General features: G+C 41.4%; 1 protein-coding gene across 1 annotated transcript in view; it reads left to right on the top strand.

The window, feature by feature from the left end:
• LOC136858747 (carboxypeptidase B) overlaps positions 1–27,249 on the top strand; it is a 121,784-nt gene that overhangs the window by 80,812 nt on the left and 13,723 nt on the right. The window contains exons 7-8 of the mRNA XM_068225418.1: positions 6,480–6,570; positions 26,035–26,177. Coding sequence (XP_068081519.1) covers positions 6,480–6,570; positions 26,035–26,177 — 234 coding nt within the window. The remainder of the gene's footprint in view (positions 1–6,479; positions 6,571–26,034; positions 26,178–27,249) is intronic.

The following is a 27,249-nucleotide window of genomic DNA, read 5'->3' as shown; positions in this document are numbered from 1 at the left end:
GAAGTCCCTCAGTACGATAGGAAGCTTGGTGTTTGGTGTGCTGTTAGTTCAAGACGAATAATTGGGCCTAATTTTTTCGAGACGGCAATAAATACAGAGAGGTATCAAGATTAGATTTTGACGCCATTCTTCCATCAGTTAACAGAAGAGAAAAACTGCGTGGGTGATTCCAATATGATACGTACATCTCCTGCTCATACAGCAGAAGATTCCCCCTTCTTACAATGCTGATCTACTCCCCCCCCCCCCCGTTCTCCAGAGCTAACACTGTGCGATGTTTACTTGTGGGATAAAGTGGAAGAAAAATTGTTTCGAACAAATCCTCACATATTGCAGGAACTGAAAGAAAACATTATGAATGAAATCAGAAACATTACAGTGGCCGAACTCACTCGTGTCAGCCAGATACAATGCCTGTATAAGCCAGGAAGGACAACACTTCCAACATCTTTTATAAGGTAAGATTTCATATAGGATTTTATACACGCTTAAAGCAGGGCGGCCATGCGCGGTATAAGTTCGGCTGAGCCAGCAGGCCTTGGAAGTGAGCATGGGTCGTCTGGTAGGCCAAGAACAATCAGTGCTGTTTCGCCATGAGGTTTAGACTTTATTGTTCCTACTTCAGTAGTTTCAAAAAACTTCGGAGGATTCCAAGTATTCTCCTCTTTTAGATATTATGACTAACTCTTCTTCCACTATAGAACAATCTATCATACACGTGATCTGCAATTTTCCTTTTGTTGAAGAAGTTTTCATCTCTTCTAACCATTCAGTCACTTCCATATTCTTTGAGAGAAACTCCTCCTGTAACGAATCAGCTCAATTGTACAATATACGAATGTCGGACCTTGTCCACAGACATACACAGGCATCCAACGGGCCCAAACAAACATGTACAGTTAGCAGGAATAAACACTACGTGCGAGGAAACAATGCTGTCGAGAACACGAGAGGAGCTTTGCAAAACAAGAAAGGGTGGTGGGATAGAGGGAGAGGAAAACAGGATTGATCCGGAGCCAGGTTAAAAACCTTAGCGAACAATTCATAATATATGTTTTATGAACATTTTAAAGCGAAGGAGGTATTCAACAAAAGGATCAAGATGCTTACAATAAATCCCAGACATCGTAACGAGCAGCGTAATATAAAATCCACGGCTCTACAAGAGACCGCGATAACAAAGAGGTAAAGGTAAGGGTTATTCTGCCCAAAGGCAGATCCGAACCTCCGCAGAGGTGTTCCTGAGCCGGAGTTTACGTGCGGTACTGTGTCCAGTTCCTTTCCGCTCCTCCATTCCTTTACCCCCCACCAACAGCGCGTGGCAACCCATCCAACTCCTGACCACGCCCAATGTTGCTTAACTTCGGAGATCTCACGGGATCCGGTATAACAAAGAGGCGGCTTGCTTACAAAAGCAGGGCTAAACATCTGACTACAATAGTTAAAGCTATTTACATCAATGTTTACCGAATTATGGAACAGCGAGAAGCGTGGGGAGTATATGACCTCGCAAATAATTCAACAGCTAGAATTACACAATTTTACAATCTTTGATGACTGCATTTTAGTCACATTCACGTTTAGAAACAATATTATTAATTATTAAACAAGCTTAGCAAGCCCACAAAAAGAACAAATTAGACAATTCTCACAGCTCATTTTGGAATTCTATTACTATTAACCCAATTGATCAGTTTGAGCCGGGGATCAGAGATCATTACATACAACGTTGTTTTCACAATTGGCTTAACGTCGTACCGATACTGATAGGTCTTGTGGCGACGATGGGATAGGAAAGACCTAGGTGTGGGAAGAAAGCAGACGTGGCCTTAATTAATGTACAGCCCCATGATTTGCCTAATGTGAAAATGGGAAACCAGTGGTTATTTCTTTGACATTCAAAATAATTACTGTGTGCCTCAATTCCTCGTGCACAGAGCAACATTTAGCGACTCTAGTTCAATTCAATGCCAATCTCTGGAAAGTTGCTCTCTTTCCGGAACACTTGATTATTGACGCATTCATACCTGAAGTCTTCATAATTTTAAGAATTAGTGGTGTACTGTAGGTATTACCTGTCTGATCAGTCATTGCTGCTAGTCAGTGACCACGCTGACGTTTGTTCACAGAACGCGAAGCAAGGGAGCCAGCCTGCTCTTACCTCTACTTCAAAGCTCTATGAGCAGCCAATGTTATGTTCCATTTTGTCAGAAACTGTAAGAGGTAGAAATATGGCATTTTAATGCATATTGTTCATTGTTCTGTGTGATAACCGATCTTGTTTTTTAACTGCAGTATAATACAGAAACTGAGGGGTTTCTATAATTTTTTTCCAATTGACTCAATTTGTTCCTAAAATATTTACATTATTAAACCAAAATTGTTATTTTTTGTCCAAATGAAGAGAACTAAAATCCACATGTACACCACAGCGTTATAAATATGCTGTAAAAATGTCATGCTTGTAGCTATAAAGGTTTCAGAGAAATAGGAACGTAGATTGTAGATTTTAAAATTTTAGGAACATTGTGATAAAAAGTCGCTTGCAATTATTTGTAGAACTTGCACATTATGAAAAGTATATTAGAATATTTCTGCAGAATAATCCACATCCGAATCATTTTCTGGGTTCTGTTTGGACAGTATTTCCTGCTTTCCCTCTTTTTCTTTTTTGACATTTGAAAGTCTGCTACCTCTCTTTTTTGGATGCACAACTTATCCAGAAACTTCAGTGTATATAATGTGTTCTGTCCTGTCCTGTCCTGTCCTAATACTACATCATCTAATACTCTTATTCTACCAACATTCCTTTCATTCCAGGTTTTTAGAGCGTCTGACACTCTCATTTTGCAAAGTTTTATTATAAAACAAACACATTCTTGGGGACTCTGCTCCAAATAATATTGTTGAGACCTTCATTAATAATCTCTGTCATTTCATTCTGGCACTTGTTGAGAAGGTCAGGGTGAGCAGGAGCTAATTGGTTTCATTACAGAATATGGGATGGATTTCTTATGATTATATTGATGTAACGTATCTCCTACTTCCGTTGTCCGCTATTTACACCAAATGTTTGGTGACGGTGGGCAGAGTTGATTACACGAATTGTCCTCTTTGTAGATTCGATTATAGAACGTTGCCCAAACCATTCGCTTAATTCAATCTAAACTTTTTCATACGTTGCCTCTTATAGTCTTTCCATAAAATTTCTGCAGCTGATTTATTACTTATTCTGTTAGCCTTTCTATTCTTTACGGTATTTCCATCTGAGAGCAATGTATTACCAAAGTTGGTCTTCAATCTCCTCAGAAGTGATCCCATTCATTTCCGTACGTAGGCGGCACATTCCACGTGGTTATACGAACATCATGCGGCCTGCTGTCCAGAACAGCCTTGAAGGATTTGCAAACTCCATCCCCAAGAAAATTCACATAACGAACACCTCGCTCTTTCACTGATCGGTGGAAACTGATACGGCAGCTACGACCTTCGTGCCTCTCACAATTCTTGGTAAATAAAGTCTTGCGAACAGTCTTATATGCATCCTCGGCAATAGTACTGTATTTTGTATGCACTTCATAGTACAAGATTTTAACGATGTCAACACTCGTGCCAGTTACAACGCCTATCTTTAAAGCATGGCCTCTTCTCTACCAAGATCCAGCAAAGGCAGAAGAACCTCCATTTATTTCACAGCTTCTTAATTCGGAGCTTTCATTGAAGTTGTGGCAATATAATTTATACCTTTCCCAACTATTTATACGGTCGGTAGATGTAAGAGGAAGATTCATTATTGCACATATAGTCTACCAGCATTATAATCTTCGCCAGAACATTTTAGGCCATAAAATAACCTCACATTTGATTCAAAGAGATCAGACTTTGAGCATAAGTTTGAGGTTAGGAAAGTTTCTTTTCTGTTTTGCAGTTTGCACACCTAACTATTAGTTTACATACAAGCCAAATTTATTGAAATCTGATCTTCAAACAAATTTACATTGCCACCACACAATATATAAAATACCCAAATCTACTAGAATAGTTATAGAATTTTTGTCAAGATTATTAACATTTTACGTGTTTATTTTTTTCTTAGAAACATTAGGTTGAGTGTCTACCTTCTCTGTGCTACTTGGAGTTTTATCTTCACACACATGACTTTCATGTTCATTTAAAACTACTGGATTAATCTTGTAATATTTTCCTTGTTTTCTTCTCCTTGGAAAGCCTCTGAGACCTTCTCATGATGGTAGTAACGTAACTTAACCACACTGACATACCAAAATACCATAACGTGTAGGGCCCCATTTAGCCCAGGTAAGCGCAGTAATCTGACGTGGTGTGGACTCTACAAGTGTGCAGAAGACATCTGGAGAGGTGTTAAACCATGCTGTCTGAATAGCTTCCCAGAGTTCCTTGTTAATTCTAAGTGGGTACAAATGACTCTCTTACGTCCCGTAAGAGCTCGATTGGGTTCATGTTTCCGGGAACGTGCTGGCCACTAATTTCGCTAAATCTCTCCAGAACGCTCATTGAAGCAGTCCTGGACAACCACAGCCCGTTCAGATTTGCATTATCATGTTGAAAATTTATATCTTTGTCAAAAATATGAAGTCCATTAATGGACGTAAATGTCTCCAAGGAGAGCTTTCTAGTTTTACTATTGAGTCTTGTGAGTACTTGAACAAATGGACCCAACCCATGCCATGTGTACACAACCCACGTCATTAAGGAACCACCACCAGGCAGCACGGTGTGTCGTTGACAACGGGGATCCTTGGTCTCATGGAGTTTTCGCCATACCCGAACACTGTCATCTGCCCGAAGCAACCTATTGTGCCTCATCTGAGAAGACCATATGTTTCCATTCCTCCAGGCTCCAATTAGCAACCTCACGAGCCCAAACAAGGTGTCTTGCTATTAACAGCGGCACTCTGGTGGCTCTTCTACTTCAACATCCCATGGAAGCCAAGGAACGCTGCACTGATCTGCTAGATACATGCCTGCATTGCTTGTAGATGTGATTTGGGAAAGTGTCGCTACTCTGTTAGCACGGGCAATTCTACCCAGCCTCCGCCGTTCACGATAATCAAGTGCCGTTGGACGGTCGCTGCGTTGTTTTGGGCTTCTAGTTTTGTTGAAAATGGTGATGTGGAATACTGAGAAAATTTTTTCATTAATCTCATGAGCACACACTTTCATCTCAATATCCTTTAGGCGATTCCATGTGAAATTATAGATGCTACCTCTGCTTCCAAAAAATAAGCGCATACAGGCCACTGGTGCCGTATGTTGTGGTTGTCCGATAGACAATGCAGACATCATTCGTACATGGACTTAATTTCCTTGTCACCTAGTCAGCCTGGATTATATCCCTCTCAAATCTTATAAACATGTTCTGAACTATTGCTCTGCCTGACTGACGATTAATGGAAAGAACAACAGCCCTTCTCGTGTAGCCATCATATAAGAATGGACTTCCTCGTATACCTCCCAATTTAAAGACTTCAGATCCGTGGCAAAGGCAATCCTCAAGCTGTCATGTCTTGTGTTGATAACCATTTTGCCTTTCAGAGACTTTCATGTATTCGTGACGCTTACCGACTCAAATACGGCTCCCAGGCTTATGATGTATTCCACGTAAAAATAATTCTATTCGCGTGCTACCCGAAATCTTTCCTTCCGATTCTCTCTGCCATGCGTACTTTAGGGGAATTTTTGCCTTTTCGACAATTTAAATACGAGGGACAATCAAATGAAAGCCGCAAAAGCGCCATTACTTTTTTCTTTCTACGCGTTTCTAAATTTGCAGACACAGACTTTGACGTCCTTCCAAATTTATAGCAATGGCAGTAGATGGGGTTGCAGCTGAGTAACAGCTGATTCAAAATGGAGTCACCAGTACGCCGTTGCACTAAGCTGGAACAGCGTTGAGTTATTAGATTTTTATGGGGTGAAGTTGCGAAACCGGTTGTAATTCATCGCATAATCCAAACGATGTATGAGGATGCCTCTCTGTCACAGCGGCAAGTCTACGATTGGTGCAAGAAATTCATAGAAGGTATGACCAACGACGACCTAAGCTTCAAGTGCCTCGCACATAGTCATACTCGTCACCATTCGATTTCCATATCTTTGGACCAATAAAGGAGCACTTTCGAGGGCAGAAGTTCAAGTCTGATGAAGACGTTCAATCGGCGGTGCACGAGTGGCTACGCAGTCGGCGAAAATGATATTTCACAAGCGGTATGGAAATGTACCTACCCGATGGCTTAAGTGCATGGAATTGGAAGGGGACCACGTACAAAAATAATGTAGAATCACACATAACCCCTACATTAAAATAGTGGAAATAATTACTTGCGGATTTTCATTAGATTATCCCTCGAACTTAAATACGGATGAATCAGCTTCAATTTAAACGTACTGACACATTTCAGGCTATAGTGAATTTTTATCTCGTTTTGTTGCAATTTCAGGACAGAATGTGGAGAAAGACACGCTCTGATATCGGGCATTCAAAATGTAAGGGTGTGGACGGTAACAGAAACTTCCCTTTCCACTGGGATGGTGAGTAAGAAGTCATAACACAACATGTATAATGTATTTCTTGTGCATTGTCTCTAATGAGCAACGATTTCTTTCTTTTAAGTTGCCAATTTATTGACCTTTATGGAATAGGCCTAACTAGCAAACGATTCGGTACGGTATTCTTCATTCTATACGGATATCGAAGTAAATTACTGCACATGCAGTGAATAAGATTTTTTTTTAATCGCTTGTCTCTTAGTATTATCCGAGAAACAGCATGGGCAGGTCCCCATACGTCGTTTCCAATGTAAGGTGTGAGTTGCGAAGTTGTGATGATAACATCAGACTCACCTGCCTACTGGCATTCACAATCGAGTAGGGAAGTTTACATTATAATGGCAGGCCCCATTGTCTATTGCGCGGTCACAATCTATTTGGGGAGTTTTCGTTATAGTGGTAGGCACCCTTTCGTACTTCCAGACATATTACAGTTGAGGAGGGTTTATTATAATGGCAGGCAACTTCACTACTGCCAGTCAAAACTGAGTTGTCCTGTTATCACAATGACAGGCCCCTTTTTCTACTGCCAGCCAGGTTACTGCCAGTCAAACCGAGTTGGTGAGTTTCCATTAAAACAGTAGGTCACTATGCCTAATGCCAGTCACATTTTAGATGGGTACATTTATTTATAATGGCGGGCATCCTTGCCTACAGCCAAACACAAGTAAGTAGGGCAGTTTTGAACAAAATTGCATGCTCCCATGCCTTCTGCAAGTCAAATCGAGAAGGAAATTATTCATTAAAATGTTTGTTAAGAAAGAAACCAGTCCGCCTCTGTGGTGTAGTGGTTAGCGTGATTAGCTGCCACCCCCGGAGTTCCGGGTTCGATTCCCGGCTCTGCCACGAAATTTTGAAAAGTGGTACGAGGGCTGGAACGGGGTCCACTCAGCCTCGGGAGATCAACTGAGTAGAGGTGGGTTCGATTCCCACCTCAGCCATCCTGGAAGTGGTTTTTCGTGGTTTCCCACTTCTCCTCCAGGCACATGCCGGGATGGTACCTAACTTAAGGCCACGGCCGCTTCCTTCCCTATTCCTTGCCTATCCCTTCCAATCTTCCCATCCCCCTACAAGGCCCCTGTTCACCATAGCAGGTGAGGCCGCCTGGGCGAGGTACTGGTCCTACTCCCAAGTTGTATCCCCCGACCAAGAGTCTGAAGCTCCAGGACACTGCCCTTGAGGCGGTAGAGGTGGGATCCCTCGCTGAGTCCGAGGGAAAAGCCGAACCTGGAGGGTAAACAGATTGTGATGATGATGATGAAGAAATAAACCATATTTTCCAGTATCGACTTTTAAATGCAACAAAAACTTTCCAGTCTGTCAGACACACAAATATTTCAAATGCAAATTTAAACACTATAAGCATACCTGTAAAAATCACATATTATACAGGATGAACCGAAATTCGCGCACTCGGGCGTCATAGCGCGACTCTTCACATGCCAGCAATGAAAACAGTCTCTCACAAAAGTTCGTCCTGCGAGTATATCCGGCAGAAAAAGGACATTAAAGAGTGGCAATCTGGCAACACTGTAACCACGTGTAGGGTAACTACCTCTGTCAGCATATATTAGTCGTGCTGTTCAGTTGGTGCAGTGGACAGAGTTTTGGGTTAGCATGTAGAAGGTAGAAGGGTCGATCCTGGGTTGAGGCGTATGTTTTTTTATTTCGTAAATGTAGTCCAGTCCGTCTCTGTGGTGTAGTGGTTAGTGTGATTAGCTGCCACCCCCAAAGACTCGGGTTCGATTTCCGGCTCTGCCACGGAATTCGAAAAGTGCTACGAGGGCTGGAACGGGGTCCACTCAGCCTCGGGAGGTCAACTGAATAGAGGTGGGTTCGATTCCCACCTCAGCCATCCTGGAAGTGGTTTTCCGTGGTTTCCACTTCTACTCCAAGCAAATGCCGGGATCGTACCTAACTTAAGGCCACGGCCGCTTCCTTCCCTCTTCCTTGTCCATCTCTTTCAATCTTCCCATCCCCCCACAATGCCCCTGTTCAGCATAGCAGGTGAGGCCGCCTGGTCGTGGTACTGGTCATCCTACCCAGTTGTATCCCCTGACCCAATGTCTCACACTCCAAGACACTGCCTCTGAGGCGGAAGAGCTGGGATCCCTCGCTGAGTTCGAGGGAAAAACCAACCCTGGAGGGTAAGCAGATTAAGAAGAAATGTAGTCCAGGTGGTATGGTATCTGGCATCTTAATCGTCAACAGCGATTGCAGCGGGTCCTCTAGAAACCATTTGCACTTACGTACTACGATCCTAGAAATGGACGAACAAGCGTTTTCATTGGTCAGCTTTGTAAGACGCCCTTTCCACGTCGTGGGCGTGAATTTATTAGCTGTTGACGATTAAGCTGCCAGATACCATACCACCTGGACTATATTTACGAAATAAAAAAACATACGCCTCAACCCAGGATCGATTACTCGACTTCCTGCATGCTTACCCAAAACTCTATCCACTGCACCAACACTGTACAGCATAACTGATAGGTGCTGGCAGAGGTAGTTACCCTACAAGTGGTTACAGTGTTGCCAGATTGCCACTCTTCAAAGTCTGTTTTCTGCTGGATATACTCGCAGGACGAACTTTTGTGATATATATTTTTTTAATGCTGCCATGTGAGAAGTCACGCTGCGACGCCCGAGTGCGCGAATTTTGGTTCACTCTGTATAAAAAAATGCCATGTTTCGTTCTACAAGAACATACTCAGATTCTGACAAATCACTTAAATTATGTGCATATATGTTCTGTATAGTTTACGTAGTGTAAACTTGTCAACGGTATGGAGTTAGCTGATAATATGAACCATATGTGAGCAAAAAGTTATTGTATGGGAAACGACCAACACCGTATAATGAAATATTTTGTACTTACCTACACTGCCGAAAAAAAACGTCTGTTTGTCACTTATCACTATAACAGATCTGGGATCCTGGGAGCGGAGCGGTTTTGAGCATAGCTAACAGTTCCTCGGGCAGGGGCAGAGGTAGGATAGAGGTAGGGGAGGGGCGCGTGTAATGATATGAATCTTTCCTATAGGATGGAGGAGAGCGGTTTGATACCATCCTTCTAAAGCTAGCAAGTGTAACCTGGAGAGGGGGAGGGTTAGGTTATTAGGGGCAGAGTTTTGTGCAAATTCCTTCAGATGACTTCTTGTAGTAATAATGTATTATTATCAAATGCAATTTTATGATGTGGGTTTAATAAATTAAGTATTGAAATACAGTGTACCTATGAGACGTGTCCCTGTGAGTTTTATTTAGTGATATTTGATAATCTATAAAACATCGTCGCGAGCCTGCGAGTGAAATGTACTTACTACAGACAAGGATATACTTACTCATATTCCAGACATTTAAGTCAGAGATTACTTCCTGTGGGATTCATTAAGCGCTGATATATACGTGTTGTCCAGATGTTAATTAAGGTGAATAGGGAGGAATTAAAAAAAAAGGCATTTTCATTCATACTGTTTTCGTTATCATTTCCCGCGCTGTAAATTTCGATTGGCTTCATTAATATTCAAAGATTTACTGTTATTTTTCAAGTGTAAGATGTTTAGATCCTTGCTGATGTCTGTGAAATGGTCTGAACTGTCGTACATGTGCTCTCCGAAGGCTGAATGCCGATTATAGAGAGTTGAAAAAAATGAAGGGAATTTTTTAAAAAATTCTGTTATGTGAACGTTAATTTTGAAGATGGAGATCCAATGATCGCACAGCATACCTTGAGTCCGTTACTCAGGGTATGTCAAATCGAAGTTATACTCCATCTGTAGGCGTAGGCATGAATTAAACTGACAGGTGACCGCTCAAAAGAAAGTGAATAGCGGTGTGCCCGTGTGTCGTTGTGAGGTACACAGACTACTGCGGTCATCTGAGCAAGTTGTACGTCAACCAGTACACCCCATAAGACATCTTCACGAGGTTCAAGTCGCAAGGGCCGCCGCTTTGATCCAGGAAGGATGGACTTTTGTCGTGTTGCTGTGGATTTCAATGTCTCTCAGTCAGTCATTCAACGCTTGTGGAATCGCTACAGTGAGACAGGCCAGTTCACAAGGAGCGTTAGACAAGGCCGTGGACACATGGCAACGCCACAGGATGAACGATATCTGGCCATCTGTGGGTTCCGGCGTCGTTCAGCAACTACCACGGAACTGCAATAAGACCTCAGGAGGGTCACTGGAGTCACGGTGTCTGACCAGGTAGTAAGGAACAGGTTAAGAGAAGTGTCCTTACGACCCAGACGGCCTGTTCAGGAGCCCCGTTTAACACATCAACATCGCGCAGCTCGCCTTCTGTTTGCCCGTACCCTCGTCAACTGGCAACTTCGCCAATGGAGACGTGTGTTTTTCACAGACGAGTCCAGATTTCCCCTGACACTGCGTGATGGACGTCAAAGTGTATTGAGACGCCGTGGGGAGCAGTACATGCCAAATGTTGTCCAGGAAGGCGACCGATTCGGACAAGGTTCCGTGGTAGTGTGGGGTGGCATCAGTATTGATGGTCGTACGGATCTTGTCCGTGGTAATCTTACCGCTGCGGGGTACATCGAGCAGATACTGCTACAGCATGTGTTGGTTGCTGCATATGGTATTAGCCCTAAATTCGTACCCATGCACGACAATGCCAGGGCTCATGTAGCGCGCATTACCAGAGCTGTCTTGCGAGAACTAGACAATCAAGAAATGGAATGGCCAGCAGTGAGTCCCGGTCTTAACCCCATCGAGCATGTGTGACAGAAGTGTTCGTGGGCGTCCTGTTCCAGCACAGACTCTCCAAAACCTCGAACAGGCTCGAGAATTTGTGTTACAACATTAAGAAAATTTATTAAATACTGGGGGACTATGGAATTAAAGGTGGATTATTAAAATCAATCAAAGGTATTTATGTTGACAATTGGGCTTCAGCGAGAATTGATGGTAGAATGAGTTCTTGGTTCAGGGTACTTACAGGAGTTAGACAAGGTTGTAATCTTTCACCTTTGCTGTTCGTAGTATACATGGATCATCTGATGAAAGGTTTAAAATGGCAGGGAGGGATTCAGTTAGGTGGAAATGTAGTAAGCAGTTTGGCCTATGCTGACGACTAGGTTTTAATGGCAGACTGTGCCGAAAGCTTGCAGTCTAATATCTTGGAACTTAAAAATAGGTGCAATGAGTATGGTATGAAAATGAGCCTCTCGAAGACTAAATTGATGTCAGTAGGTAAGAAATTCAACAGAATTGAATGTGAGATTGGTGATACAAAGCTAGAACAGGTCGATAATTTCAAGTATTTAGGTTGTGTGTTCTCCCAAGATGGTGATACAGTAAGTGAGATTGAATCAAGGTGTAGTAAAGCTAATGCAGTGAGCTCGCAGTTGCGATCAGCACTATTCTGTAAGAAGGAAGTCAGCTCCCAGATGAAAGTATCTTTACATCGGTCTGTTTTCAGACCAGCTTTGCTTTACGGGAGCGAAAGCTGGGTGGACTCAGGATATCTTATTCATAAGTTAGAAGTAACAGACATGAAAGTAGCAAGAATGATTGTTGGTACAAACAGGTGGGAACAATGGCAGGAGGGTACTCGGAATGAGGAGATAAAGGCTAATTTAGGAATGAACTCGATGGATGAAGCTGTACGCATAAACCGGCTTCGGTGGTGGGGTCATGTGAGGCGAATGGAGGAGGGTAGGTTACCTAGGAAAATAATGGACTCTGTTATGGAGCGTAAGAGAAGTAGAGGGAGACCAGGACGACGATGGTTAGACTCGGTTTCTAACGATTTAAAGATAAGAGGTATAGAACTAAATGAGGCCACAACACTAGTTACAAATCGAGGATTTTGGCGACGTTTAGTAAATTCTCAGAAGCTTGCTGACTGAACGCTGAAAGGCATAACAGTCTATAATGATAATGTATGTATGTATGTATGTATGTATGTATGTATGTATGTATGTTTGGTAGAAGTGAAGATGTTTTAAGTGGACAAGAAAACCGTCTTACTTGGTATTCTACAACGACTGCTAAGTGTAGGCTTACTTATTTGTGGTTAAAGGAAGGGTTTTAAATGTCGTTCCTGTACCCGGATGCAGGCCTCTACTCGTCGCCGCATTGAGGTTTGAATGCTTTCAAACATGCCTGGATTATTTTGAAAGTCTTGACAAGCATTTATAAGTTTCTGCTCCAATTCTTTCACCGTGTTCACCGGAGAGTCGTACGCTACAACTTTAACGAGGCTCTGAACACAACAATCCAAAGGATTCAGATCATGTGACCTTAGAGGCAACGATACATATCCTCCCCGCCCAATACGTCTTTTTCATACCGGGCTGTTACATGTCCTTACACAATAGCAGCAAAATGTGTCGGTGATCCCTCGTGCATGTACCACATCCTCTGGTGTTGCTCCAAGGTAAACACACTCAAGCAATTCTGGAAGACGATGCCGCTGAAACCGAAGGCAATTCCGTCCACTGAGTTCGTTTGGTAAAATGTAGGTTCAATATCACCTAGTACCCATAATCACACATTCTCTGAGAAACGTCGCTGATGTGGTAACTCATGCACAGCATGCGGGTTTAAGCCTCGATGACTCCGTATAAAATTACGTCTTTAATTTCCACAACAGGGCGTGATCAAGCCAGGACGTGATCAAATCAAAACATTAGTTATGACACAAAACACAAGGCAAGCGCCACCCACCAAACTAGGCAAGGCAGCCACAACACTTGTAATATCCCTAGAACAACAGTATATGCCGCGAGATTCAAAATAAATTTCACAACAATATGTCAATTGTGCAAAAGGTGGCGTACACTCAGCTGTCAGTATGACATTTAAATGACATTTGACACCTTAAGGCAGGGCCTCTCAAACGCCCAAAATCTCACGCGTGCAGATCGAGGCGCAAGACCTCCGTGCACTGTGCATCGGTGTCGCTCGGCATGACTCGGACAGCGCTTCGTCTCTGGGCTACTCGGCTAAGCTCGGCTCTACTCGGCTATACTCGGTTCAACCAGCGCGGATTTGTAGCGCTACGGCGCAAGGGTGGCAGAGGGAGACAGGCGGAGCGAGCGAGACAGGCGTGAGGAAAGAGAGAGTAAGCGCTATTGCTCCAATCGAAGAGTGGGGGGTATGCACTCTGGTCAACCAAGCCAGGTCGTCTTTTGCACCGTGCACAGTGCATGCACCACGCGCATGCACCCTGAGGGGCCCTGCCTTAAGGGATGACTTATACAAAATAAACAAGCAGTGTACGGTATTATGAAATAAGGTATTGCACCCTTACGCGTCTTGGCCCTATCGATCAGCACTGGGAGCACTCTACACTCAGGGTCTTAACAGGTTCTTCTTGTTGAGGGGCTATTTCAGAGAGTCGCAGGTCTTTGTGTGTGCCGCAGCTAGCTAATGAGTTCATCTGTGGTGGAAAATCGGATTTGGAATCCTATCGGGCGATCTAGTTTCTGAATATCTGCATTGAGGTTTTCAATCTGTCGCTGTTCAGTTTGCATTATCTATTTTTACAATTCCTACCATGCATATAACGACCTTAACTTTGTTTTCGGTTAAAGTTACTCATATTACAATATGACCTTGAGGTTTGAATTAAGTTTACAGGTAAGGTTGTTTACATCTAGGTTATAATGAAAGGATGGAGATATTCTGGATTGGATTTTGTTTATTGATTTAAGTGATCCTACCTAACTAAGGCGAAACCAAAGCGTGGTCTTAATTTTAGATATCTGAAATCATTGATACTGACACTAAGACGGCTGACGTAATTCAATTAATTTAGACCTATTTCAACATAATGCAGTGATATTGAGTTAATTAATCTTCATTTTCCAAGAGCTATTCGAAATTACGAACACATGTTTACATTTATGCATTAATCTACCTGAACCTTGAAATTAATAATTATTTTCGAGATCTCGTTTTTAATCTGTTCTGTTTGCATGTATCACCTATCTGATCATACTCTTTGTTTACTTTTATTGTTTTAGGTACCCTTTGTTATTTTCATATAATGTTTACATTAGGAGAAGTTTAATTTTACTTGCGTCAATAAGTCCAGCTAATAATAATGCCCTTTTTATGTGATACCTATCCTAACTAAAATCAATAATCATCACTATCCTAACTAACTTATGCCGTCCTGATGAGGCACGTCTTGACGCAACAATAGCTACACGCCCATCCTCGCACATATCTTCGAGGATCGTATGAACTCAATACTACTGCATGAAATGGATTATTAATAAGCGTATGGAATTTACAAAATGGACAATTATATACAATATTATACAAAAGAAAAACCTGCAAAGAATACATGGTAAGTATGAAACAATTACACATGGATATCTAAATTGTTTATCCACTGCACTAGGGATACTGAGACATCAGCAAAGTCTTTCCGGTCTCCACCATAAGCACGCAGAGGGCATTCGTCCATTATATGATGCATGGTCTGGACTAAAGAACCACAGTCACACGCTGGAGAGTCCCCGAAGCCCCACTGGTGAAGGGAGAATGCAGATCTTCTACAATTAGTACGAAACCTGTTTAGTGATGCCCACGTTCTTCTTGGCAAACTGACACCAGCTGGGGCGTGGTTTGGATTAAAGAGGCTTGGCCACTCCGGAGCTGTACGAATCCATTGCTCTTTCCATTCCTCTTTTAACCCTAGACCGGACGCGCCAATTTCTGTCACACTACTGGGCGCGTGGTTGACTTCGTCAACCAGTTATGTTTTCAATCGTTTACAGACTTCCTATCGCATGAACATTTCATTTAACGGCGTTTTATCTTTTGTTTCAATGTTATTCTCCAAATAAAATTAAAAACTTGTATTAGTGATTAATATTGTCGTAGGACAGATATCCTCATTATGATAAAACCTTCAATAATCGTATTTTGAAGTTTTACGATGAGCCGAAAGTATTATGTTAATATATTTGTGTTTCGTGTCCATGGATGTATAACGTACATATGCTTATCCTGGTTAAGATAGCAACGGACGTACGGACACACAGACTTCCAATATGGCGTCAAGAAACAGCACCATTAGGTCTCTGATGTGAAACATGTATATATTCTATGTAGATTGTGTTAGAGAGCGATTGTTTTCTCTCGAGGGATTTTTTTCTTCTGGCAGGAAATAAATAAGGTTACGACTGTGGTGTTTTTGTTTAAAAAGGAGAGTTTGACGAGACTAGGATAAGTTTCGTAGTGATAATAAAGTTGTTTAGAAATACGTAAACGTGTTCTCGTGTGAAATTTTTATTTCGTAAATTAAAAAATCGCATATAGAGAACGATAATATGAACGTACTTAAAATGGATAACCATGAACACGTGAACTAATTCTGATAGGGACATGAATACTACGCCTATTTAAAATGAGTCAAGCACTAGATACATAATTAAATTAAAATAATGGTCATATTTTAATATTTGCACAATTATACAATAATAATAATTTCGTGTGGCTATTTCTAGCCGAGTGCAGCCCTTGTAAGGCAGACCCGCTAATGAGGTTGGGCGGCATCTGCCATGTGTAGGTAACTGCGTGTTACTGGAATTAACCAATGAAGGTTGAATTCCCCGACCCGGCCGGGAATCGAACCTGGGACCCTCTGAACCGAAGGCCATTCAGCCAACGAGTCGGAAAATTATACAATGAAATGATCAGATATAATAGCAAAAACTTGGGTGGATGAAAAATGAACTTTGTCGCCATGTCCAAGAAATCTTTCACACCTTATCGCCCGAGCAATGCCATAATTTCACTGCGATTCGCAAATTTAGCATCGCGCTCACGGCTGTAATTCACTTCCTCCCGCTTCCTAGAAATGTACAAATTAGTCCAGTATAATAGTTCATCGACCATCTCAGCGTTAATCAACTGCATGAAACAGTCAATTTCTGTTGATAACTTCTTCGTCTCCCCTTCCGGTCCTGGCAGTATTTTTACAATATTCCTCGCTTTGACGCTCGAAGTAAGATTTGAAAAGTCCGTCTTGGACCACATTGTTCCTCGATATCTCCCGAAGATAAATTCCGTTTCATTATCGTCTTCATAGATCTCACGGTACGAATCGGCCTCCTGCACCGTATCACTGTTATGATCCTGATCCGATACGTTTATAATTTCCTCCTCCCCATCCTAAAAATCCGAGGCAGAGTCCTCTATTTCATCGGACAACTGGCTCAAAATATCAGCTATGTCTTCATCATTGACAAAACCAGACCTAAAATAGAAATATACTACATGTAATTACACCTGACTTTGCCTAATTACCCGAAAAGTACAGAAGAAAGGAAATTTTAAAGAAATAGATTTTACTTACATGACCAGGCGCGCGGTTGACTTTGTCAACCAACTTCGGGTTCCAAGAGTTTGCTCGAGATAATTACACACGTATCTCTTCCACTGTTGTCGAAACTCGACTGAAGTGAAAGTCAAGAGTGAAAGAAAACGTATTAGTTGCGAAGTGGTGAAAGGGTGACAGTTCTAGGAATTACGACGTAAAATAGCGCACTGGTTGATTTCAGCCTTTGTCTCCAGAGATCTGCAACATCTCTGTGGATAGGTAGAGTTGGATTGGACATGATCTTAGCATATTCTTGAACAAGGGCTCTTGAACGTCGCAGGCTTGGTGGAGCAATGTGGGACAGGACTGGCAGCCAGTGCGTTGCAGTAGGCTTCAGAGTTCCAGAGGTGATACGCATGGTGGTGTTAAGTTGTACATCGACTTTCTTCACGTGGCAACTGTTAAGCCATACTGAAGAGCAGTATTCAGCTACAGAATACACGAAGCCAAGCCCAGTACGTCGTAATGTGTCCGCTGAAGTACCCCATGAAGTTCCCACAATTTAAACAGAATATTATTACGTGATCTCAACTTAGATCCGAGGTTTTCAAGATGCTTTCTTAAGATAGGGTTCGGTCAAGCGTTACCCCGAGGTACTTTGGATTAGGATCGTGCTTTAGCACTGAGCCATTGAAGCATACTTGGAGTTTTGTATTAGCCAACTTGTTGTGGAGATAGAAGCAAGCAGATTCTGTCTTATTTATGCTGGGTTGTAGTCTCCAGTTTCGGAAGTAAGTGCTAAGTGTATTCAGCTCAGACGTCAGGATGGCCTCGGCATGGCTGAGATCTGGATGTTGAATGGCAATGGCTAGGTCGTCTGCATAAGAAAATTTTACTGATTTTGACTCAGGAATATCCGATATGTAGAGATTGAATAGAAGAGGTGCCAATACTGATCCCTGGGGAAGGCCATTTTTTAGTTTCCTAAGACGACTAATGTCATCATACATGACGATACGGAAGAGCCTTTCGGTTAGCATATTGTTGATCAGTGTGGTTACAGTTTTGCATGGGATAACTCGTGGCAGCTTCAACCCTTGCCTCCACACAGTATCACATGCAGCCCTTAGATCTACAAAGACTACAGATGTTTTAGTATCCCTTTGAAAACCAGCCTCAATGTGAGTTGTTAGTGCTAGCACCTGGTCAACACAGCTTCGGTTCTGCCTGAATCCAGCGTGCTCTACTGGGATCACTTCATTAATGGCCGAACTAATTCTATTGTACACAAGTCTCTCAAGGAGTTTATAGCAAACACTCAGCAATGCTATTAGTCGGTAGCTATCGACTTGGTCTTCCGGTTTACCGGGTTTCAGAATTGCAATGATCTTGCTTACCCGGAATTCATATGGCAGATGTCCAGACGATAATATATTAGAGTAGAATTTCGCCAACCAGAGCCTTGTGTTTGGACCACTATTATCAAAAACTCAGGAAATATCTCATCAAAGCCAGCAGCTTTACCTGGTTTGAGACATTTAAAAGCAGTATCTACTTCCAAATGTGAAAATTGTTCCTGCGAGTATATAGAGTTCTCCTGCAAGTTGCTTTTCTGTTGTTTGAGCAACTTGGACGGTATGTTTCTTATCAGAGGGTGCTCGTGACATATTAACAATATGTTCAGCTACTAGGTTGGGGGTGATGCAACCATTTCTCTTGTGGCAGGTTCTGTTTCCGGTAAGTTTCCTGAGAAGAAATGAATAATAAGAAACAACACATGTGAGAACAAGAAATATGTACACTCAAATCTCAAATGTGTCCTCGTAGTTATGTGCGTGACAAGCTTTCTACACGCCTCAAGCGTATCGCGATCATACCAACTGAAAATCCTAATAACCGAACGTAAATTTCGAATATGGCATCCGAAGTGTCTTGGTAATCGATTGCACAACCGTGACCGACATCGCATCGCAATTAATAATCATCAACATCTTAGCCTACACTTGCATATGAACATTAAAATATTAGTATTCACTCATGTATGGATATTACAACCTTAACATTCACTTACACATGGATATTACAATCTCAGCATTAACTTGTACATGAACATCACAACTCTATTTACATGATCTAACTTCACAGTAACATAACACAGTTAAATAGCACGTTCTGCGTAACGAATTTAGGATGAATTTTCACTATCACATCTCAGCTTATTGTATAATTCTCATGGCGCAGCACCTTTCACTATTTGAATCACTTAAGCTCACGTGAGCTCGCCCACGCATCAATAGCATATCACGATATCACCCTACACTATATTATTTATCAACACAATAACTATCACCATCGCAGGCACTTAATGCACTTGGCACTCACATCATCATTATTATATTTATTTCACGCCGATTCACATTAGTATCATCACTCGTAACTTCGTTATATTTGTATCACTTACCTGCAGAACATCTTCATTGATACCTCGATATGCCGTTGCTTCATGTCCATTCTCGTAATTATAGTAAACCTGCTGCAATTATCATTCGAAGAACAACGTACCCTTGAATTTACAACGTTCGCTGTCTCCATTATTACATTAACTCACGTATCCATTTACCTGCGTTACCTGTGTTATCTTCACAATAAATATGCTCAGATTCTATGCTAACGCATGTTACATATGCATACATAAGCTCGTGTCTTTCAGTAATCACGATACCACAACATAAAATAAAAAATGCCGAAGTAACCTACTAACATAACTAATCGTTCGCTCACATGATACCATAGAATTTCGAATACCGTGTCGCCAAACGCGTATATGAATTACTACTGGCCAAATAACATAATATCACGTCGCTCATTGTGCAATTATTATTACGTCTTGACGAACTACTTCAGAACATGTACTGTATATACACTACTATCTACATTGAGGATACTAGTAAATAAAATAGAATGCAAATAAATGCTGCATAAAAAATGCAAAGGGGCATCATTATTAAGAAGAATGTGAAGCTACTGGCTTGGATGGCCAGGGTAGCGGAAAGCACATGGCTTAGATTATCCTTCCTCGTAACCACGCCATCATCTCAGCTGGACCTGCTTGTATCCATTTAACTCTCCATGCTCTCCTGTGTATTTCTTGGATATCTTTCTGACATTGTTATTTTACTTTTGTGCGGATCACACCTGAAAAAGGCTAACATTAGATTATTCAATACACACACAATCACTATTGAACCAACAATGCATATACTTCCAATTATACGTAGATGTTTGCGAGATACCGACCATTTCTATTATGTATCGCATTGCTTTCCTTGTAATGGCTTTGCCTTGTACGACTCTAAGTATTTCGTGGTTATTTCACAATATTTGCACTCATTTACTGCGTGCATATCACCTAACAACTTCTCTTCACACTCAGTTTACATAGACTAGTAATATGCACATTTAGCAACAACTTTTCTTAAGCTTTCCGTGTATCAATTTCATACTACCATTACATCAACACCAACAATTAACAATGACCAGGCTTTGTATTCCGCCTTTTCGTTTTAAAACAAGGCATGGAATAACAAAAATACACACTAAATGTGGAAGTATATCTTAAGTACCTACTTACATCTATCGATACCTAGGTGTCGCCACCGTCATTATTAACAACTATCGATGTTTTACATAGCATAACATTACCCTTGAATGTCATCATCATATGTTTACCCTCCAGGTTCGGTTTTTCCCTCGGACTTAGCGAGGGATCCCACCTCTACCGCCTCAAGGGCAGTGTCCTGGAGCTTCAGACTCTTGGTCGGGGTATACAACTGGGGAGTATGACCAGTACTTCGCCCAGGCGGCCTCACCTGCTATGGTGAACAGGGGCCTTGTGGAGGGATGGGAAGATTGGAAGGGATAGGCAAGGAAGAGGGAAGGAAGCGGCCGTGGCCTTAAGTGAGGTACCATCCCGGCATTCGCCTGGAGGAGAAGTGGGAAACCACGGAAAACCACTTCCAGGATGGCTGAGGTGGGAATCGAACCCACCTCTACTCAGTTGACCTCCCGAGGCTGAGTGGACCCCGTTCCAGCCCTCGTACCACTTTTCAAATTTCGTGGCAAAGCCGGGAATCGAACCCGGGCCTCCGGGGGTGGCAGCTAATCACACTAACCACTACACCACAGAGGCGGACACCCTTGAATGTACGCTCTTTAGTTTCGTCTTATTTTATACATTTTATATTTAACTTAAGTTTAACAATATTTACATGTATTTATACGTCTTTCCGCTCAAAGATGAAATCAAAGTCTCTCTCTTCACGATCACTTCTTCGCGTATTCACTGTATGTAGTTGAGTTCTTGCCTAGGCTGCTCTCCTTAGAGTAAAATTCTATCTACTTTGCAACACAGCATGAGCATTAATGGTATGGAAGATTCAGTACACTTAAATGAAGCACGGCCCATTCTATAACAGGAACATACATCATTTCACCAAAATGAAAATAACTCGAAAAATTACTTGGGAATTTTGAATAAAATTTATACAAGGGTGTAGGAACGCGTGATATGTGAAGTGAGATAACTATAGCACTGATGCGGATATCCGCGAATTTATCCACGGATATACGCGAAGTTAGTGTCTTGGCGGATGCAAACTCTATGCCATTGCGGATAATTTCTAAATAATTATATTTATTGATTTTCACTCAGGTAGACTCTTACTTTTGCTTGTAATGAGGCGACCCTTGGCATTGGTATGGGAGAAAGGTGATATACAGAGCCTTGAGATCATAAAGCCGTAAATCTGACCTATGCCTAACTGGCTTCTGTCCGCAGTTAGTGGAAGAAAGGAGCAAAGGTCAATACATCGGTAGTTGTCGCAAGAGGAAATCCCTCATAAGCCATTTTTTAAACTGTGACCTTTCACGTATCTAAAATTCTGGGTTTAAGTTATTAAAGTTATGTCTCGGCTGGTATCATGCGGACGTGCAAGTTTGGCGTGTCTGGTCAGCGTCTCACCATTTAGATTTTCAATATCTAACTGACGTACGAGAGCGCGTATCAACAATTACTTAAAACTAAACCACACTATGATACTAAACTTAGCCTATCAATGATAATTCGGAGAATATTTTTTTATTGGAAGGATATCCCGTTTAATGAGTATCATTTCATTAAATAGGTTTGCAAATTAATTGAAACAGCAACACAAATGGATGTCACTACTACTGATCTGCATTTAGGGCAGTCGACCAGGTGGCAGATTCCCTATCTGTTTAGAAACTGACTATTATAATCAATTGTAAATATTTAAAGCACTTAACTTTTGTTGGTAATGGTATATCACAATAACAATCTTTTATAGTGTGATTAAAATATGTTGGCTCCATTATTAAACTCAAATTCCCACAAATAAAATGAACCAACATACAAGATATTGTAGGCTTACTTCACATTACCAGTCCATTATTCACATTATTTATTTCTGGTTAATAAAACACAAATAAGAGAAATCTTGCTCTTTGGCATTCGCATTTGTTGATCCCAAAATGTCGCGTCTTTCCGTATTCCGTTATCTTTTAAAAAATCATCACCTAATTCAGCACACATATAACACATTATTTTTTTTAGTTGTTTTACGTCGCACCGAAACAGATAGGTCTTACGGCGACGATGGGAGAGGAAAGGGCTAGGAGTGGGAAGGAAGCAGCCGTGGCCTTAATTAAGGTACAGACCCAGCATTTGCCTGGTGTGAAAATGGGAAACCACGGAAAACCATTTTCAGGGCTGCCGACAGTGGGGTTCGAACCTACTATCTCTCGAATACTGGATACTGGCCGCACTTAAGCGACTGCAGCTATCGAGCTCGGTATAACACATTGTGTTGAATGGTGGAACATCTCTCAAACTCTATTATACGAGGAAATTAGAAGTATATGGATATGAAAAGTGAATAGTTACAAAATGGAAAGTAAGCAGGTTCAGGATATAGAAAGAGAATGGGTGGCATACAGGAGTGCTGTAGTAGAATCAGTAAGGGAATGCCTAGGAACAACTGTGTGTAAAGATGAGAAAAAGCGAACATCGTGCTGAAGTGAGAGTAGCTTGTAAACATAAGCAGAAGGCGTGACCAATTGCCCCAGCAAGGACTAATGCAGACGGGGAATTGTACGTAGATGAAAGAAACAGAACGAAACAGTGTTGAATCCAAAAAGAAGTCATGCGAAGATTTTGGTAATAAGCTGGAAAGGCTAGGTCAGGCAGCAGGGAAACCTTTCTGGACAGTAATAAAAAATCATAGGAAGGGAGGGAAAAAGGAAATGAAAGGTGTTTTGGGTAATTCAAGTGAACTCATAATAGGTCCCAGGGAATCACTAGGCAGATGAAAGGAATATTATGAAAGTCTCAACATAAATGTAAATCTTCCGGGTGACGTTGTGAACAACCCATCTCATAGGGAGGAAAACAATAATGTTGGTGAAATTACAATTGATGAAGTGGATAGGATGTTGAATAAACTAAACTGTCATAAAACATCAGGAATAAAATGAAATTAGACCTGAAATGATGAAATATAATGGAAAGGCAGGGATGAAATGTCGTATGGCTTTTAGTGCCGGGATATCCCTGGACGGGTTCGGCTCGCCAGGTGCAGGTATTTCTATTTGACTCCCGTAGGCGACCTGCGCGTCGTGATGAGGATTAAATGATGATGAAGACGACACATACACCCAACCCCCGTGCCATTAGAATTAACCAATTAAGGTTAAAATCCCCGACCCGGCTGGGAATCAAACCCGGGACCCTCTGAACCGAAGGCCAGTACGCTGACCATTCAGCCAACGAGTCGGACAAGGCAGGGATGAAATGGCGTCATAGAATAATACAATTAGCATGGACTCTTAGTAAGATACCTTCTGATTGGACAATTTAGTAAATGCACCAATCTATAAGCAAGAAAACAGGAAGGATTGCAACAACTATCGAGGTATCTCATTGATCAATAAACCAGGCAAAGTGTTCAATGGCATCTTGGAAGGGAGTGTGCGAGCAGTGGTTGAGAGGAAGTTGGATGAAAGCCAGTGTGGTTTCAGACCACAGAGAGGCAGAATAGCACCCATGGTATCCCCTGCCTGTCGTAAGAGGTGACTAACAGAGGCCCCAGTGGCTCTCAACTTGGGAGCGTGGGTTGGTTACTACGGGGCCCTTAGCTGAGTCCTGATATTGCTTCCACTTCCTTGTGCCAGGCACCTCAATTTCATCTCTCCTAACCAACCTCCCTTTGTCAAATAATGTTCTCTTCCGACCCCGATGGTATTAGATCACTCGAGGCCTAGGAAATCTTTCATTTTCATGCCCCTCTTGGCCCTTGTCTTTCTTTCTCCGATACCTTCATTTTTCGAAATGTCGAATCCCTTTCATTTTTTCTCTAATTAATTATATGGATGATGGTTGCCTACTTGTACTTTTTTAAAACAATAATCACCACCACCACCACCACCACCACCACAGAGGGGCTGTCAGGATCAGATTTTCAGTTTGCGCCAGTTAGGCCTAATTGAAGTATGTTACGAGAGGAATGGACAGCTATGTTTATGTTTTGTGTATCCAGAGAAAGCATATGACAGTGTACTGGGAGAAAAGAAGTTCGCCAACCTGGGAGACAGTTATTCAAATCCATGAAAGTCATTTATGTTGTCAATTGGGCTGCAGTAAAATTTAATTGTAGAGTGAGTTGCAGGAATTAGACAAAGAACTTTGTTATTCATAGTTTACATGGATCATCTGCTGAAAGGTAAGTGGCACGGAGGGATTCAGGTAGGTGGAAATGTAGTAAGCAGCCTGGCCTATGTTGATAACTTGGTGTTAGTGGAGGATTGTGCCGAAAGCCTGCAGTATAATATCTTGGAACTTGAAAATAGGTGCAATGAGTATGGTATGAAAATTAGTCTTTCCAAGACTAAATTGATATCAGTAGGTACGAAATCCAAGAGAACTGAATGTCAGATTAGTGATACAAAGTTGCAACAGGTAGATAATTTCAAGTATTTAGGATGTGTGTTTTCCCAGAATGGCCGTATTGTAAGTGAGATTGAATCAAGGTTCAGTAAAGCCAGTGTAGTGAGCTCGCAGTTGCGATCAACGGTATTCTGTAAGAAGGAAATCAGGGTGGTCTGTTTTCAGACACCCTTTGTTTTACGGGAGTGACAGCTGGGTGGACTCACGATATGTTTTTCATACGTTAAAAGTAACAGGCATGAAAGTAGCGAGAATGATTGCTGGTACAAACAGGTGGGAACAATGTCAGGAGGTTGCTGGAAATGAGGAGAAAACTGAACTCGATGGATGAAGCTGTACGCTTAAACCGGTTTCGGTATGGGGGTCATGTGAAGCGAATGGAGGAGGATAGGTTACCTAGGAGAATAATTGACTCTATTACGGAGGGTAGGAGAAATAGTGGAAGACCAAGACGACGATGGTTGGACTCAGTTTTTAATGATTTAAAGATACGAGGTATAGAACTAAACGAGGCCGCAGAACTAGTTACAAATAGAGGATTGTGGTAGCGTTTAATAGATTCACAGAGGCTTGCAGACTGAACGCTGAAAGGAATAACAGTCCATAATGAAGATGTATCCATGCATATTAAGCTGCTCCTTTCTTGTTGATTATTTTACATTCATTCTACCAAGTTCAACCACGCGTTTATTGTTAAAGATTCGCATTTATTTCGTCAAGTTATTTGTTCATGTCTTGTTTAATATTTAAAACACTGTTTACGAAGTTAAATGGTGCATTACTCGTTTACGATTTTGTGTTCATTTTATCAAGTTGAATCATATATATCTTAATGTTTATCTTCGTTTGACTTCTTAAACTCTAATTTGTAGTAAATGTGGTCTTTTAATGTATTAAGTACGTAACTAGCGTATCCTGTATACGATAGAAAGCTTGCAGCTGTGGATGAAGTAATGTCGACTATTGCAATTTGATTCCACTTTCATTGATCAGAATCTGTTTTTAAATTTCTCATTGAGACGAATTATTGTCAATAATATTGTTTTAATTTTGAATTGTTGTGTAAGCCCATCTTGTCATTCTTGATTTAATTTTTGTTTGGTCATAATTGCCTGCTTGTTTCACAGGAACTTTCGAGAGCAAGCCGTGCTTTTTGACATATCCTGGGAAAGTTCCAATGAGTGAACCCGAAGTTCAAGCGCTCATCAATTTTACTGAAACTATCAAGGATAGAATGAAGCTGTACGTCTCTATCCATACATTTGGACCCGTAAGAATCATATTCCGTTTCACGTATTTTAAAATTTGTCTGCATTTTTCATAGATTACATACCTGTTTCTATGTCATTCTTTTCTAGGACACCAGTAATGTTACTGCTGAGAAATAATTAGCAGCGTAAATATGGCAAAAATATAGTGTTATAGTTCCGATTATGCAAAATATACCATCAACACGTTGCAAGAAGTAATCTACCGTTGATATTCCACTCACTGTATACAGATGTTTAAAAATCGAATACGTTGGTTTGGAGGAACAAGGCAATTGAGTGCATTATGAATTCAGCTTCAATGAATTTTCCCTCTTCACCGTTAAGTGTAGTGAGTGGTCCTGGGTGCTTTGACCTCTTGTAGAACCATATAGTAATATGGTAATCGCCACTACCAGATTCCTGCATTTGTGACTGTTAACACATTGGGATACCTTATCCAGTTCCTGTTGTTGTGGTCATATTATTATTATTATTATTATTATTATTATTATTATTATTATTATTATTATTATTATTATTATTATTATTATTATTTGCTAGGGGCTTTACGTCGCACCGACACAGATAGGTCTTATGGCGATGATGGGATAGGGAAGGCCTAGGAGTTGGAAGGAAGCGGCCGTGGCCTTAATTAAGGTACAGCCCCAGCATTTGCCTGGTGTGAAAATGGGAAGCCACGGAAAACCATCTTCAGGGCTGCCGATAGTGGGATTCGAACCTACTATCTCCCGGAAGCAAACTCACAGCCGCGCGCCTCTACGCGCACGGCCAACTCGCCCGGTATTATTATTATTATTATTATTATTATTATTATTATTATCGTATTTTTATTTGAGGCTAGTTTGAATGCAGTTCGATAAACTAACTTCAAATTGTAGAAGACATTTTCATTTGAGTTTCAACTTAAAATAAAACCTTTAAGTTTTCCAGCCTGCCAAAGGTAACGAAATAGAAATAAGTCACACATCACGAAAAACAACAAAAATAACCTCAACAAGCACACATAACACCTAAAAATCCCCGTTGTTTACTATACTAAATTAAGTCACACTAGATGAAGCGCAACATTTC

This window comes from Anabrus simplex, chromosome 1 (assembly GCF_040414725.1).
Source record: "Anabrus simplex isolate iqAnaSimp1 chromosome 1, ASM4041472v1, whole genome shotgun sequence".
NCBI classification, from domain to species: Eukaryota; Metazoa; Arthropoda; class Insecta; order Orthoptera; family Tettigoniidae; genus Anabrus; species Anabrus simplex.
This window is presented reverse-complemented; position numbering and strand designations above follow the sequence as displayed.